The sequence below is a fragment of the Protopterus annectens genome, chromosome 13.part0 (genome assembly GCF_019279795.1).
Source record: "Protopterus annectens isolate FY-2018-M chromosome 13.part0, PAN1.0, whole genome shotgun sequence".
In the NCBI taxonomy this organism is placed as follows: Eukaryota; Metazoa; Chordata; order Ceratodontiformes; family Protopteridae; genus Protopterus; species Protopterus annectens.
The window spans coordinates 364,472,692-364,489,161 of NC_056747.1; the positions used below are offsets into that span (position 1 = coordinate 364,472,692).

At 39.9% G+C, this 16,470-nt stretch overlaps 1 protein-coding gene across 1 annotated transcript in view; it reads right to left on the reverse strand.

Moving 5' to 3' along the window:
• Nucleotides 1–846: 846 nt before the first annotated feature.
• The window catches only part of LOC122787325 (Krueppel-like factor 9), a 130,950-nt gene continuing 115,326 nt past the window's right edge, over nucleotides 847–16,470 (reverse strand). The window contains exon 2 of the mRNA XM_044053972.1: nucleotides 847–5,111. Within this exon, the coding sequence (XP_043909907.1) occupies nucleotides 4,816–5,111 (296 nt within the window). The 3' untranslated portion in view covers nucleotides 847–4,815. The remainder of the gene's footprint in view (nucleotides 5,112–16,470) is intronic.

Below are 16,470 nucleotides of genomic sequence, written 5' to 3' on the forward strand. Positions count from 1 at the left end.
TCAAATGTTAACAAGAGAAAGTGTAAAAAACTTGGGCTGAAATGAGAGGAATTCCAGCTTAATGACTACAATAGAGTGGGAATATCAAAAGGTCATAAATAGATGAAAACCGCGGTGGTGGTGCTGCGGTAGCGTTGTCACCTCACAGTAAGACGCTGTCCGGTTCGATTCTCAGCTAGAGCGTCTTCTGCGTGGAGACATGCGTGAAAGGGCGTACCTTCGCTGAAGGTTGTGTGTCAGGCCTGGCAAGCCGGTACGTAAAAATCAACTTCCAATCATTAGCGGACCGGAGTTCTGCTGTGGCAACCCCTAACCGGGAAAAGCCGAAAGACACAAACATAAATAGATGGAAGAAAAGAGGAAATGGAAAAGCAGATGGAAGACAGAAACCAGACACCATAAGGACAAATGGGAGGATAACAAGGGGATTACTGGGAGCAGGGCAATTAAGCCTGTAAGGGAAGAAAGACAAGCAAACAGAAACAGGAAAAAATGGGAGAAAGAACTTCAGGAAATGATGGAAACAGATGAATGGGAACACATGCTGAAACTAGAAAGATGTGTGTCCATGTGATGTAAATTTACACTATTTGCTTGGAAATGTCTTCATAGATATTTCTATATACCAATAAAATGATATAGGATATTCCTAGGATTGGATGGACTTTGTTGGAGTTGTGACAAAGAAAAGGGCATCTGAATGAATGTCTTTTGGAGTTATGATAAATTAGAAGTATACAGGGTATAAATCCTGCAGCTGGCGATCAGCTATTCCCAGAAATTGGAGCAATAGCAAAAATGTTACTTATGTTAGGATATGTGAAAGCGATGGGAGAGGAAAACAAAGAATGCTTAGTGTTATAATATGCAGACAATATGGGGAAAAAAGCAATCAGAAGAAAAAAAAGAACCATCATCAATAGGGGAAGACATTAGACCGCTAGTAACTCAACAAGAGGAAGCAGAGAGAAGGGAAGGGAAAAAAGAAGGGAAAGGTTCATGCAAGAAAATGGAAAACATGGACACAGTGGACAAATCGAGAATGAAGGATAAGGAATGATAAAGTAAATCTAAAACGGGTAGAATCAGGGAAGCAGGGAAAGACAGCAGTCAATGGGAGAGAAGTACAGACTGATAAGAGGACATCATAACATGGCACTGGAAGGAGAAATAACACAAGGGGTTAGAGAAAGAGAGAAAAAGCTACACTGTGTCTACAGGTGGGAGGGAAGGGAAACGTAGAACTCAGAAGGATGTATTTTATTTTACATCTGTTATAATACTTTTTATTTATTTATCGTTTGTTGATTGGCTTAATCCCTCTAGGCCAATGACCTCTTTTCAGTGAAGACCCAAAGTGGCATTTAAACTACTAGGGAACATTTGGACAGGGTGTTGGAGACTTTCCCCTACTCTTTTTCGATAAGTGCCAATGGATCTTTTACATCCACCTGAGCTACCACTAACTAAGGCAGATGGGACATGAGTTCAATGTCTCATCTGAAGGATGGCACACACAGGATTTATAATGCACTGCAGTGTCAGTACTGGAATTTAATCCATGCACCTGAGTGGAGAACTGAACTCACAGCCTTCTGACTTTACAACACCAAAGGCACGTGTGCTACCTGCTGCATTACAAACAGTGCAAGACACAATACATTAAAGAAAATTAAGATGAAGTTGTTCTGTTGATGTGAAAGAAAGATAAAAAAATGTATCTGTTGACATTTATAAACAGATATTAAAAAGCTACATTAATAGAAAATTGGCCATCAGCAGAGATTAGACATGCACCATGCATGTGGACTGTGAAGCTGAAAAAGAAATGAGAAATAAAGCAAGTTATTTCACAAAAGATTTCTATGTAAAAATATAACCAGACTACAAAGAAAAAAAACACTCTATCCAAAGGTTCACTTGTAGGTAGGAAATGGAACAGCAGGATATAAATGTAGCACTTTTGCCATCCTTTGCTTCTTACCCTTAAGTGATGCTAATCCTGACCAATTACTTTGTTTACCTAAGGAATGACCTGATCTCCATATCATGGGTCTTTTAGGAATGTGGATAAAAAAGATCTACTATTTCCACTTGATTTTTAATTTCTGCATACACTGGTGGGCAATGTTTTATACCAATAGAATAAACAATTTTCTTCCGCGTTACCCTGAATTAACCTGAGACACCTAACTTTCAGTTAGGCCTGACTAATCAACAGGTTTATTCTTTATTTTATTCTTCAAGGGTGATCATCCCCTACAGTTCAAAATACAAAACAAATCATCAAAAAGTATAATCGGTATCCAATATAAAACCTACAGAGAAAGCCAAAGTTAAAAAAATGCTCAAGACCACTGCTAAAAAATTAGGTGCGTTACACTGATGTGGATTAAAATAAATGGGAAAAACAGCCAGTGTTTTCAGTAAGATTACAGAACTGTGGGAACAAGGAAGCTTCCCATTACCCTTAAGGGTATGATATTGAGATGCAGAAGGCTTGCCCAACCCTCCCAGGAAAAATAAATATGCTTATATTTATTTAACTGTGACAGTCGACTTATTTGATTGCTGGCCTTCTTTTTCATTTATGTGCAGTTCAGGTTTAGGTAAACTGTGGATCATTTATAACAATTACTTTAATGATTGTTCTGATCTAAGACATACTTAAGGCTGCTTACCTTTCTTTAACTTATATATACATACATATTAATACAGATGGGTCTGCTTCTAATAATCGAAACACCACTTACCCAACTTTACCAAGACAATACCACCGAATTGTTAATTTATCAAATGATCACACTACTGAATTTTTTAACAGGGTAAGTATGCACTTGGCAACACTGAAAGAAAAAACACACTGCAATATGTCAAACCCATGCAGGTAGGGGGGCTGACCCCCCCAACTAAATATACCAACTCCAGGATCACACTCCAGTGGGGAAAAGGGCAAATTTCCCCATGTTGGCCAAGTGCACACTTACCCCGTTAAAAAATTCGGTATTGTGATCATTCCATAAATTAACAGTTTGGTGTTGTCTCAGTAAAGTTGTCTTCGGGTAAGTGGTCTTTCGATTATTAGAAGTAGAGTCATATATATTACATACACACACACACACATACATATACATATATATACATATACATATACACACACATGCATGTAATGTAAATTCAGACACAAGTGTAAAGTTAGCCACCATGGCTGTTCTGTTTGTTTACTTTAAATGGCTATCAATTAACAAGCTGCATGTTGGTACTGAGCTTAGTATGGTACAAGTAAAAACAGTAAACACACTCACACAAGGAGAAATTAAGATTACGGGACACAAACAATATTCCAGTTGACTTATTACAGACATAAGGTAGGGAAGGATGTAGGGTGTCAGCAGTGGTTGGAACCCCCCACCCTACCACACTGTACAATCCAGTGCACAATCTCTTACTTCCTTAATGAAGGAGTTTTGAAAGTGTGTGTTTGATAACAGACAACAAAACACATAGGCTTACCAGAGAAAGCTGCTAAAGTAAATTAGTACAGGAAATACTGACACTCCTACTATGAGTGCTGGCAGGCTGATGCTCCTTTCTCAGTTTAAATATATCCCAGAAACAACAGTTTACAGGAAAAAATACAACAAATAATTCTACATACTCATCCCAGCATTTACTAAGGGATACTTAGTCTGTAAAATTCAAATGAAGCTTCTGCAATCCTGAGATGCAGTGCCATTGCCGTCATAAAATATGATGCTGTTCTGCAGTAATAATGAATGAGCCATAATGGTTTACTGGAGTGGAAGTCACAGCCTACCATCCTGCCATTCCAGTGTTCTTGTCAGGGACAGAAGCAGTTACCAAGGTGCTTCTGATTGGTTCCCCCTCTGAGCTAATTATCTATATATCACATGCAGTAGTTACTAAAGCCCTAGATCTTGGATATGAAATCTCTCCTGGGGAAGAAAAAGCACACACTTTCAGCTTCAATGAAAATGGACTACTGATCATACAGATTTCAAAATGTCTATACTGCCGCCATATGGTTTGTATTTAAACCTCCAACCCTACACACATCTCTAACAGGAGAATAAATATGCTTTTCACAGTAAGCGTCAATATGATGCTACTATCTCAAATAAAGAGAAGCAACTGTTAAAAGAAAACAGGTAGAACAGATCCAGGCTTGCAGAATGCAGCTGTAGTAGGCATTTCTCTCCAACCTACGGTGTTCTCATCCCTTTGTTATGAAAAATAAAATAACTGCTTTTTTTTTTTTTTTATTTTCATTACTTTTTTAAACAAACGTAAACCCTGTAGTCAGGACTAAGACTTTGTCCCAGTAAGTATCTAAACCATACTCTGAAAACAGGCATCACTCCGAGAGATGACCCTCGACTGATTGCATCACTCAGTGATTCAGTCACACTCAATGCTTCATCAAGCATGTCCTATGATTACTCTGAAATATTCCACAGCAAATTGTAAGTTGTACTTTATATTATTATTATTTTTTTTTAATGTTTTAACCATTTTACCTGATGTGCCAAAAAAGACATACACTGTTTCCAAAAAAAAATAGTAAAGTGACAGATGATTAATAATTTAAAAACGGAATAAAAAGTGGTGCATAAGCTACTAAGGCAAGTACACATTACAAAGTCTTTGAGCCAGTCTTGCTGCTGGAGTCCTTGAAATTCTGTCCTTCAAAACAAGGCTTGAGAAACTGCTACGTAGTCAAGCACCAGAATTTTTCCCTTTAAGTTCCACAATGCCTGCCCAGAAGCGTAGCTACTCCAAGAAAATGCCAATCTGTCACAGAAATTTCACAGGACTGGGCACAGGGCTCATGGCTGGACTACAAGGCATGAAAGCAACAGACTGTGTGGTTGAGTCACTTCGAAAGCCTGGCCGCTTGATCATGCTTGGCTTAAAATCAGGGTGTCGCCGGGCATGCTTCATCAGGTGGTCACTACGCATGAAACGTTTCACACAGAGTGGACATGGAAACTTCTTTTCTCCTGTATGGGTGCGGTAGTGGCGAGCAAGCTCATCGGAGCGGGCAAACTTCTTTGTGCAGTCTGGCCAAGTGCAAGGAAATGGTCGCTCTCCTATAACAAAACAAAAAAATTGGCAGACTGAAAACAGAAATATACAAATCAAGAATGCAGACTTTCTCCATTTCCCCCCATAATGCCTAAAAAGCAGACACTGCCCCCATTTGCTATCATCTGGACTACCATTCAGAGCAATTTTTCATCCTGTGCAGCTCTAAACCATCAAATATACAACCATGGAAATAGTAATGGGAAGTAACACCATTTCACAAAGTCTGAAACCAAAGCAATGAATACTCTGCTATTATAATGCAATTATGTTATGAAATTAACACACATTAGAAATGTGTAATGTGACCAGTTTCAGTTTTCTTTAACGTCTACTTTTGTGCATAAAGAACTGGGCTGATATGCCAGTGGATTTATCCACACTGAAGTAAGCCTTCAAGTACCACAACGCTTAATAAGTGAGGTTGGGATCCCCGTTTGCTGTTGGGTTATGGCTGTCTTGGGAAGTCCAGAAGTCAGTGCTGTAAGGCCTATAATCTGAATTCAGAATCCTGCTTCTCCGTCTCAATCTCACAAGGAATGACATATAGTAACAATGACAGCAGCTGTGGAATTAAAGGCTCTTGCTTCTTTACACATCTGAAGCATATCATATTCTTACAATACTGGTCACCCACCAGGATTAACGTGACAAATCTAAGGAAAACAAAAGATGTAAGCATAAAAATTAAGCCTAAATGCAGTAAACAATGCAGGCAGTCTGCAGTAAAAAGCTTCTGTCAGTGACCCAATGGCATGGTGGTGTTCGTGGTTACAGTCCCAGGTGAATGATAAAGAAAGACTTAAACATTCAAAACAATGTATGCTTGAGGGTGTTACTTTAAGGGCACAGAAAAATTGAAGTAAAAACAAATTTGGGAGAGTAGTTTCTCCTATTTCTACTGAGGTGTGTAAAAATTATATTATGTTATTAGATATTCACCTTTTTCTGAAACTTTAAAAAGTACTGTCAAAATATTTTTGCATATTACTGTTGAAGAGGAAAATATAAGCCATCTATTTCCCAAATATGTCACATTTTCATTTAGTAGGGGAAACATTTAAAAGAGATTATGAACTATGACTTTGTAGCTAGACCACTGCGGTGGTGGTGCTGTGGTAGCGTTGTCGTCTCACAGTAAGACGTTGTCCCGTTCGATTCTCAGCTAGAGTGTCTTCTGTGTGAATATATGCATGAATGGGTGTACCTTCGTTGAAGGTTGTGTGTCAGAGCTGGCAACTCGGCACGTAAAAATCTGCTGCCAATCATTGGCGGACCGGAGTTCCACTGTGGCGACCCCTAACCAGGAAAAGCCGAAAGACACAACAACTTTGTAGCTAGACCGAGTACTGCTTTGCCATTTCCCTGTGGTTATTGTAGTATATGTACTAGGGTGAAGAATTTATCTGGTTCCCTTAGTAATGGGAAGTTATTCAATTCTAGGTACTTTTTTAATTGTAGATCAACAGGGGTTGTGTATATTTTAGGCTGCAGTTGTCCTAATATCAAATGGTATATAGGTCAAACTAAGCGTACGGTGAGGATCCGGATTCTTGAACATCTCAGGGATGTAAGGAATCAAAATAATTAAAAGTAATCTCCGTGGTATCCCCGAAGTCTCAAAGCAACCCACTAAACAAGTGTAGTGGGTCCAAAAACAAAAAAACAGTGTAAGAAACTTGTGTGTGTGGAAGATTTTCAGTCCATACATCTCTAATTAATCACTGTATATTAATCAGATCAGACAAGTACTAGAAGTAGCGAAATTAAAATAGTCTTAAGTAAAAAAATAAATAAATAAAAATAAAAAATATCTAATTGTACAGAATCACTAAGTATTCGAAAGTAATCCAAACAAGGCAGGCACTTGTCAGAGTGCCTGCCTTGCTTGGATTACTTTCGAATACTTAGTAATTCTGTACAATTATATAGTTTTTATTATTTTATTTATTTATTTTTTTACTTAAGACGAGTTTAATTTCGCTACTTCTACTACTTTTGTCTGATCTGATTAATATACAGTGATTAACTAGAGATATATGGACTGAAAATCTTCCACACAGAGAAGTTTCTTACACCGTTTTGAATCAAAATAATTTAAGTCCTGTAGCCAAACACTTTTATGAAATACATGGTGGTTCTGATTGTGATTTATTTTTTTGTGTACTTGCTAAACCCTTTTTACCCAGAGGGGGCGACTATATTAGTAAATTATTGGAGCTAGAAACCAGGATGATATTTAAATTTCAGACTTTATTGGCCTTAGGTTTAAATCAGGAACTTAGTAATTAGAATTTTTATGCTTGAAGTTTATTAATGAATTTGTTAGGACAGTTTGTACTAAAGGCTATATGTTAAAAGCATATTTATTTAAATGCATTTAGAATATATTTACATGGTACCTTTGTATAAGAAGATGTGATGCCTCTAAATGATTTATTGAATAACTGGATCTTGTTAACAGCTGTTTGACTGAGTATAAATGTTAGTTTAAACTGTTTTACTTTGATCCGTGAAGGCGAATTGCCGAGGTACCAGATCACTGTAACTGAATAAAGTGAAGGTGCTGGTGCTGAATTTGTGTTTTTCTTTATTTCCCCTGGCAAATGATGTCTAGGAATAGACCTGGGAAGCAATTGGGGAAGAACCTATCCCATCATAGTGCTGTGCTTGCAATATGAAAGTATGACAGGCATCTTTAGAGGTGCCGAGGGATGTGTGCAGATCTCCGCGATGCCACTGTGTGGTGCCAAATCCAACAGAAAAAGGTGTGTGTGTGTGTGTGTGTGTGTGTGTGTGTGTGTGTGTGTGTGTGTGTGTGCGCGTGCGTGCAAGTGTTACACAAGCTCTGCAGTGTACACAAGCAGCTAAGAGGAAGCAAAGTTACACACATGGTGTGAGGTCAAATACAGCAGAGATCACGGGATAATACATGCTAGTAAAATCAGGCACTAGAAGTCACTGAAGTAAGACTTTTTGACAAAACATTAGCAAAACAATTCACCATTTACCTCAGTAAAGTAACAAATGCACTGGTGTGCAATATACAAAATTCTGCAAAAATAAACTGTTGCCACTGTTAGTGATGTCAGGTCACTAAGTTTCACAATGTCTCATACTTACACTATGCAGGGAAGTATCAAGTGTCACCACAATATGTAGCTAAATCATACGTACCAGAAGTAGTAAGTGGATAAACAGGGGATGAAGGGAATGCAAATGTGTAGCATATGCATGGAAACGTTAGAAAATTTACCATGAAAAGCTGTTTGACACACTACACTAACTACAACAACAAAAAAAAAACAAAACAATTTATAATAAAATGTTTGGTTGTCCAGGTAGAAGTTAAACTGCCCTATAATATTCGTAACAGACTGCAAAAGACATACATGACTAAAACTGGGTAAGACCAAGAGTTACACCATGCTATCTTCATGACTGACTCTAGGGGCACTGATCTGACCAAGCAACTTGCTCAGCAGCACGTTAAACAACGGCAGCTACAAGCTGCTACTCCTGTCCCCAAGCACTACCTTAGCTACTATACTACACAATTACCTACAAAAGCAACAAGGACAAAAAATGAAAAACACTTGGGTTTCCTTTTGCTGAAACCAATACGCAACAGGCGTTCACATGCCAGCTATAAACGTCTTCCCACTCCATATCAAATGGTTTTGTTAACCATGATAACCTTTTAAAGTAAATACAGTGATCTGACTTGAGAGGCTGCCTGCAATGGGGGACCGCTGGAATTTCCTTTTCTGATAGCCCCTATCTCGACATATTTCTGCACCTTCTTTCATCCCCATGTTCAAGGGCATCCATCCTTTTGCCAGAGCCTGCTGTGACATCATACACATATGCTTTTTCAGCCCCTGCACCAAATTGTTTGTTTCTCTGGGCTAACACAGTTTAGGCCAACATCTTAATGTTTATTTACTGAAATGTTCCCACATTCAGCACTTAAACTGCTGAATCCTACAAAGCACTGACAACACATCACCAGCAGAAACCCAGAACTGCACAGCATCTAATGGCTAGGAGTGGAGCATACCAAAAATGTCACTGGTTCATCCCCAACAGGAGAAGACAAGAAAAGCTGAGGGCATCCCTCAACTCTCTGAGGATGCAGCTATGAAGGAAAAACATGAGAAGTTAAGGAACTCAAAAGCCAAACACTGTCACCTCTTCTTGAGAGTAGAGTGGCTTCTGTGACATTCTGGCCATCAGTGACATTAACAAGCACATCAAGTTAGAGATGGTGACTCTCAGAGAGGGAGGGGACAGTGGAAACATGCTTCTCCCACTACAGAGCGCCTGAAAGATGTCAATGGACATAACAGACTTTTTTGGAATAACTGTTTACAGTCTGCAAATGAGGCTTTTTAGTTTACACTAGGTGGGTATCACTTCAATAAAGTGTTAACATTCAGTCTCTTCTCTGTATGGAGCATTTACTAAGGTCCTAGCCATGGTTTTGAGAGCCCTGCAGTGGGGGGATGTTCATGTGTCCCCTTCACTTGGATGATTGCCCCTAGCAGTTTCAATAAGGAATTCCCAGAAGCATCCAGTCATTATTGCCCTCAGTTGCAGACTTTTGGGATCTGACTGCGATAGAAATAGAAACTTCAGTAACAGCTGCTCCTGCTCTTGAGAGGACTCAAGAGGTCAACACCTTGACTGCCCAGACGAACAAACAGTGGAAGATTCACATTTGAAGCCTCCTGCAATTCAGGATCCTTATGGCAGCCACAGACATCATGGTTGTAGATGCAGGTAGTAGAGTGAACTGTCAGGTGGCATTGACTTCAAAGCCCTCATCTTATCGGAAACATTCTCTTGTCATTTGTTCTGGAGTGGTGGTGAACTACTAACCTCATTGTGCACATTTCTCTCCTGAAAAAAAAAAAAAAAAAAAAAAAAAAAGAAACTGCCACAAATTTGGATGCCAGACACATTGTTAGTGTGTTGGGCAGCCTACCTTGGTGCTCCCCTTGCTTAACACATGAAGGATGAAACCTGAGGAAGGGAATTTGAGACCACAGTCCTTTCAGGTCTTGTCACACAATTAGGCCAGTGTTATACTGTGGGAAATATGACTTTACCCCTTGTGCAGAAAGGAGATATTGGTCTGGCAGCCGGTCACAGACTTTCACCTTGACACCATTCACACCTGGGAGGGGGTGGCGACAAAGGTTGCTGTAGAGTCCAAATGAAGTGATGGTCCTCTCCTAAAGTTTGAGTACTCAAGACTGCTGACTAGTGAAGGTGCTCCAAAGTAGGTACACCACACCGATCGACTAATTTGCCACAAAGAAGCATGCTTAAATTCTGCTTGACTCAGTGGGGTAAGTAGGAATTAATGGTGGGTGTGATCTCTCATGTTGGGCTAGGAGTAAAGATTCCCTTAAGGCTTTTTACCATTCCTTTTGACCATGTTCCTATGAAAAGTAAATGATTAATCTGCTGTATCCTACTGTGGCCAAGAAGGCTGAGCTTTGGACTATCAGCTACCTCAAAGCTTTGGACTTTCAGCTCCTTCAAAGTACAGAAAACGTCAGTAATGCAAGTCAAGGACATAAACTCCACCCTCCCCCTAGGTTGAGGTGACAGCAAGCTACATCTCATGACCAGACTCCTCACTTACATCCCTTGAGCCCAGTGAAGCTTCCAGTGAGCATTTCAGACACAACTGAAGCCTCCAGGAAGACTTTCACATTCAAAACATATTGTGTTAAGTGGAAAGGATTCTTCATAAGGACAAGAAGGCAGCTGATGCCACTTCAGTCTGTAAGTAGTCTTGACTTGCATGTGACCTGGATCTCAGTTACTCCACAGTCAATGGGTCTGTTTCAGGGATCTGAATGCCCCATGTCATGACCTCATGGGGGCAGACCTCTTACACTGGTTGGGTTATCAATTTATGACACAGGTTCAGTATCTTTGCCCATCTCTAAAGACACTTCAGCTTCATAGACTTGAACTCCATGACTGTTGCTCCTACCTTTCCTTTAAAAAACAGGATTGCTAGAGGACAAAGTTCACTTGTTAGAAGATGATCTTTGTGGGCATCAGGTCTGCTCATTATCTCCAAACTAACCTTTTTTTGTTTTGTTTTAAAACAATGGTCAAATGTTTTCAAGATTATCTCACATGTTCTCCTGAATGTGGTATCAGAAAGTCCTTAATTTAATCCACTCTCTCTCTCTCTATTTTGTGTGGGTAAAATCAAGGACAAAGAGACCTTTGCACCATTTATGTTCAGTCAGATTTCAGAAAGACCGGTTTGGGTATTTTCTCTATGAAAGGGCAGGTTTTCAGTGCTTCTGCAAACCTTTCCTTGGTGAGCTGCTAAGTGCACTGTCATTTGTCATTATTCATTATGGGAGTGGCTGATTCCAACATTTCTCTGAAAGTACTTGAAGGCAGATTGCTTGTATTTTGTTGGTGCAACCTGGGACACCAGTTTTTTTATTGTTCACTATGGCTGCTCACTACATACTGCTGCAATGTGTTTTTTCCTCACTTTTTTCTCCCTTCCAAGACCACAATGTATCTCAAAGAAAGAAGACACGCGGCTTATTTATACTGCTTTCGAGTACTACAGTGATGTGCAGTGACTTCAATAATCTAGGTGAGCATAGGGGAGTGCAGGAGGCCCTATAAAAACAGCTATACGAGTTTTCTTTTGTGTGTGTGTGTGTGTGTGTGTGTGTGTGTGTGTGAAGTACAAGTGCTACTGAAGTAATCATTTGTGTAAACAGAAAACAAATTTAATTTATTTACATAACAGGAAAGGTGTTTGCATTCTGGGAGCAAGGTACTGAGATGACAGTGTAGACCCCTCTGCTTCTATTGGTTACATCAGGAATGCATCCATTGCAAAAACTTACGAAGCAGCCATTTGGTCCATCAGTTTACACCTTCAACAAATGTTACTGCAGGTACTATAATTAAGGAGTTGGACCTTCATCTTAAGAATTTTGTTTGTGTCTTTCGGCTTTTCCCGGTTAGGGGTCGCCACAGCGGAACTCCCGTCCGCCAATGATTGGCAGTAGATTTTTACGTACTGGCTTGCCGGGCCTAACGCACAACCTTCAACGAAGGAACGCCCATTCACGCATGTCGCCAGACAGAAGACGCTCTAACTGAGAATCGAACGGGCAACGTCTAACTGTGAGGCGACAACGCTACCGCAGCACCACCACCGCAGTTGGACCTTCATCTTAAGAATGTCATAGCTCAAACTTTAAACTCTTGGCTTTAGACCCTCTAATATCAGGGCAACTGGGAAGATTTGATTTTCATTTCCTGGGATTCTTCAAAGCAGAAGCCCTCTGCAGGTATTGTTTACTACCCTCTTGTCACCCCACCCCCATTAATGGGCAGCCTTCTTCCACTCCTATCTTGCAGCGGCAGATAAATCTGCCTGTCTATCAAGCAGGTATTTTACTTATTCGTTCAGTCAGTCTGGGTGAATGGCCTGGCCGAAGGACCCCTTTTATCTATGACATTTGTACATTAAACTTCAACATTTACACAGAAAGGGTATAACAAGTAATTCTGAGTTACAACACAATGATAATTAAAAGGAATCAATAGGTATAGCAATGTGTAAAACAAAAATAGTAACGGCATTCAATTAAATGACATTGCTAAGCTCTAACAAAGAACTGTTGGCAAAGAAATAAAAGAACTAAGGAACCAGACGAATATAGCTGGAATGGTGGTAAAGAAAAGGTAAACTGAAGTCCTACGTCTTAAGCAGTTACAATGGCAGGTGTTAAGCTTCCAAATGTTACAGTATATCGAGCTTCAAACAGCTGGGATGACTTAACAGAATGATCTATAATTTACAATTTTTATGCCGTGTCTTTTGTTTCCTGCCTTGAAAGTCATGCTAGCTCACTGGATGCAGGTCACACTGAGAAGCACAGGGGCTCGACAAATCCTCTTAGCATGACGTATAACATCAAGATTTGTTGGCAGAAAACAAATTCTCCTGAGCACGATGATGAGAAAGAAAACAGAAATTTGCCAAGCTGGGGATATCAAAAGACGAAACCTCAGGCAGTTATACACTGCAGAAGGCCTCCCTGTAGATCACCCGCTATGGTGAAAAAATCTACCTGTTATTTCCTAATAAGCATTTCTCTTCCATTACCCTGCATGAAGTGCACTGCATGTTAATTACGCTGCTATCGATAACATGAGAAAGAGCAAGACATGCTCTTTTCACGATGTACCTCCCCACCTATGTTGCCACCTGTCATTTACCCAGACGACAGCAAAGCCGCAGTCTGGCACAGAGGATTAAGACTGTACTCTAGAACAAGCTACTTCATGCAGTCCAGGGTTCGAGTCCCTCAGACTTATTTTGTCTACTGTGTGACTGAGCAAGTCACTTAACCAGAAATTGCTTCCAGGAAATTGGGCTAGCCTGCTCAATGATGTCAGACAACATGTGTACTACCTACCTATAAACCTGCCTCAGTTACTACAAGATTAATTTACTCAATTGTTTTTGTTAAACAAATTAGTTGTCTACAAAAACCAAGGCAGAAAAACTCCATAGAGTCAATGACGTAAAAGTACATAATCTGAACCAGCATGATTTAACTATTAATGATCATCAATAAAGTACAATTAAAGAAATGAACAAAGAGCAAAGACACCTTCTTTGCGAATTAAACAAAACAGCCTTTTTGTACCTTCCTGAAGATGTTTCTAACACAATGCAGTCTACATTCTACTACCTAACGTAGTAAAAGTTTATTTCTGTGCCAACCACAGCTGTTACTAAGTATACAAGCTACCTTTAAAAAAAGACGAGAGACTGAGGCAAATCTGTTCGAGAAGTGAAGTGCAAATAAACCATATCAGAATTACAAATCACGTAACACTGCCATAATGTTGCTGGATCTGGGATATGATTTTATGGACTGTTAGGACCAAGGTATTGAGTAGTATGGAGATCCACTACTGCCACCTTTCAGGACCACTGATCAAAGGAAAGCCTACACCCAGATACATTTAATTGTATGGGGATCCACTACTTTCACCTTTCAGGACTACTGATCAAAGGATAGCCAACACCCAGATACATTTAATTTATAATGTGTAGTACACTCATATAGAGAAGGTCGGGTATTTGCAGTGAAAAAGCCACAACTATGATGGTGACAGTAACCAAATTAGTAAAGTGACCTCTGAGATTCTCTGGCAGGGAGTTGCTGCAGTGATAAAAACAATGCAGCTGGCTAACCAGTCAGAAAAGTATGGGGCCACTGTTGAAAAAGAGCATCTTTGGAGCTGACATCCTCTGCTGGGTTGGGGAGGGGGGGTGCAACATTCATCTATTATTAAATCAGCCACATTGAGGTCCATTACCACATGCCTGCATTCCACAAAGATTCTGAGTTACCTTGGTGCTGAGACCACCTGTGAGTGGAAAGTGGCTTTTGTTTAGCCTTTCTGCTAAAGAGTTCAAAATGGGTATTGTGCAGTTTTAATACACAAATGACTGAATCACACATTTTGGGTACAGATTCACATCCATTTACTTTTGATGTTTCAACAAATATTTTATTTTTTGGAAAATCCAAGCAAATCTGCCTTTTATCCAAAGTAAATGACACCAGCAAAAGCAGAATTCAACAAAATGTTCACCTTTATGGATGCCCAACACTTATGTGGACTGTGCCCCCCCCCCCCAGATACCCCACCATCACAAAGACGACATTTGTGGCTTTTTGTATGTGTAGTTTCCTGATCAGACTGGGGGTGTGCAGCAAAATATTTAGATTATCCTAGACCCACATTATAAAACCCAAAACATGAATGGATGACAGAAAGTATCTGCTCTGAGCCATCCCATTCCCAAAGTCTCAACGCTCCCCTCCATAGAAATGATCTCCTAATATTGTGTGAATGGATGGTAGTACGCCCCCGGGGTAGAACTAGGAGACAGTGTGTAAGCCTGGGACCACTGTTTCCAGTTCTGGAACACTGATGTGCAGAAAAGCTTCCCTGTGTAACCACAGGCTCAAGCCATATGTTGGTTGAGTATCAGCCTTGCCCCACTCAGGAAGAATCTTGTGGAACATGGCTACCGTCTGCTACATCCTCAGACTGGGTTTTGAGGGACCATCCAACACCTGACACTTTTTTGCATTGACGGAGAAGGCCAACTAGTTCTGATACTGAATCCAGTGGATGCATTCTAGCATTGGTAACCATATAAACAGTAGCAGGCATGATGCACAGCAATACAGGACTGACATGGCTGTGGACTACAGAAACTGTAACTACTGCAGTACTAATGTCTGAAGCACAACTGAACAGGCAGGAAGACTTCCCAGACTCCAGTGCTTAAAAGCACTATAAACCTATTTCAGATCAGGTTTCAAAAATTATGCTCCCCAGGTAAGCAAACAGTGTACTCCCTGATGCTTGCCAAACTGGCTCATTCATAGTCCACCAGAAACCAGTTACTTAAACGGGAAATGCCTGGTGGTTTTGGTATACTGCACATATTACAACTGATGCCATTTGGCAAACACTAAATAAGGGCTAAGTGTGGGCCTGTTACCAGTAGGGCCCAGCAATGGAAGTAACCGATTTGCTTCCTAATGCTGGTATGTAAGTAGGCATTCTGGACATTCAAACAGCACATTATACCTCTTCTAAAGAAGCAATGGATGGTGACCATAAAGGATTTTATTTTTGCGATTAAAAGGTTAACACTTGTGATAAAATAAGTCAAACATCCCGGGTTTTCTGAGGCATTAAACCAAACAAGCTTCCAGTTCATTTTAATGTCTCATAATACCTGGTACGTTTGCCTTTGCTTCTTTAGAGGAAGTAAAATACATAGTACAGCTCCGTACTGTTAATGTCATTTTGGCATAACTGATCATCTTGTTAAAATGTGTTAAAGACCATGCTTGAATAATGTTCGTTAATGTGCATATTGGTGTATTTGCACTGGTACAGTTATAAGCTATACTTACTATAATGAAGAAGAAAAGGACACCTTCTCAAAACAAAAAAGCAGCAATTATCAAGTAACAATCCTACTATTGTTTTATAGCTTGCATTAAAAATAGCAACAAAATAAATTATCAACCTTTCATATTGAAGCAGCATAACACTTCTTGTCATTTACTACAGTTATCAGGAAATGAGTCACCACCTACCACCACCCCCTCCCTCACTAATCACGAGATGGTTGCTTCCAGAGAAACTACAACACAAGTTACCTGGGGACAAATACTGCACAGTGACCAATTTATGGCCATAAAGAAGATTGATGACTAGTCTATGTCTGCCCCATATGTCAAGTAAACAAAAGTAACC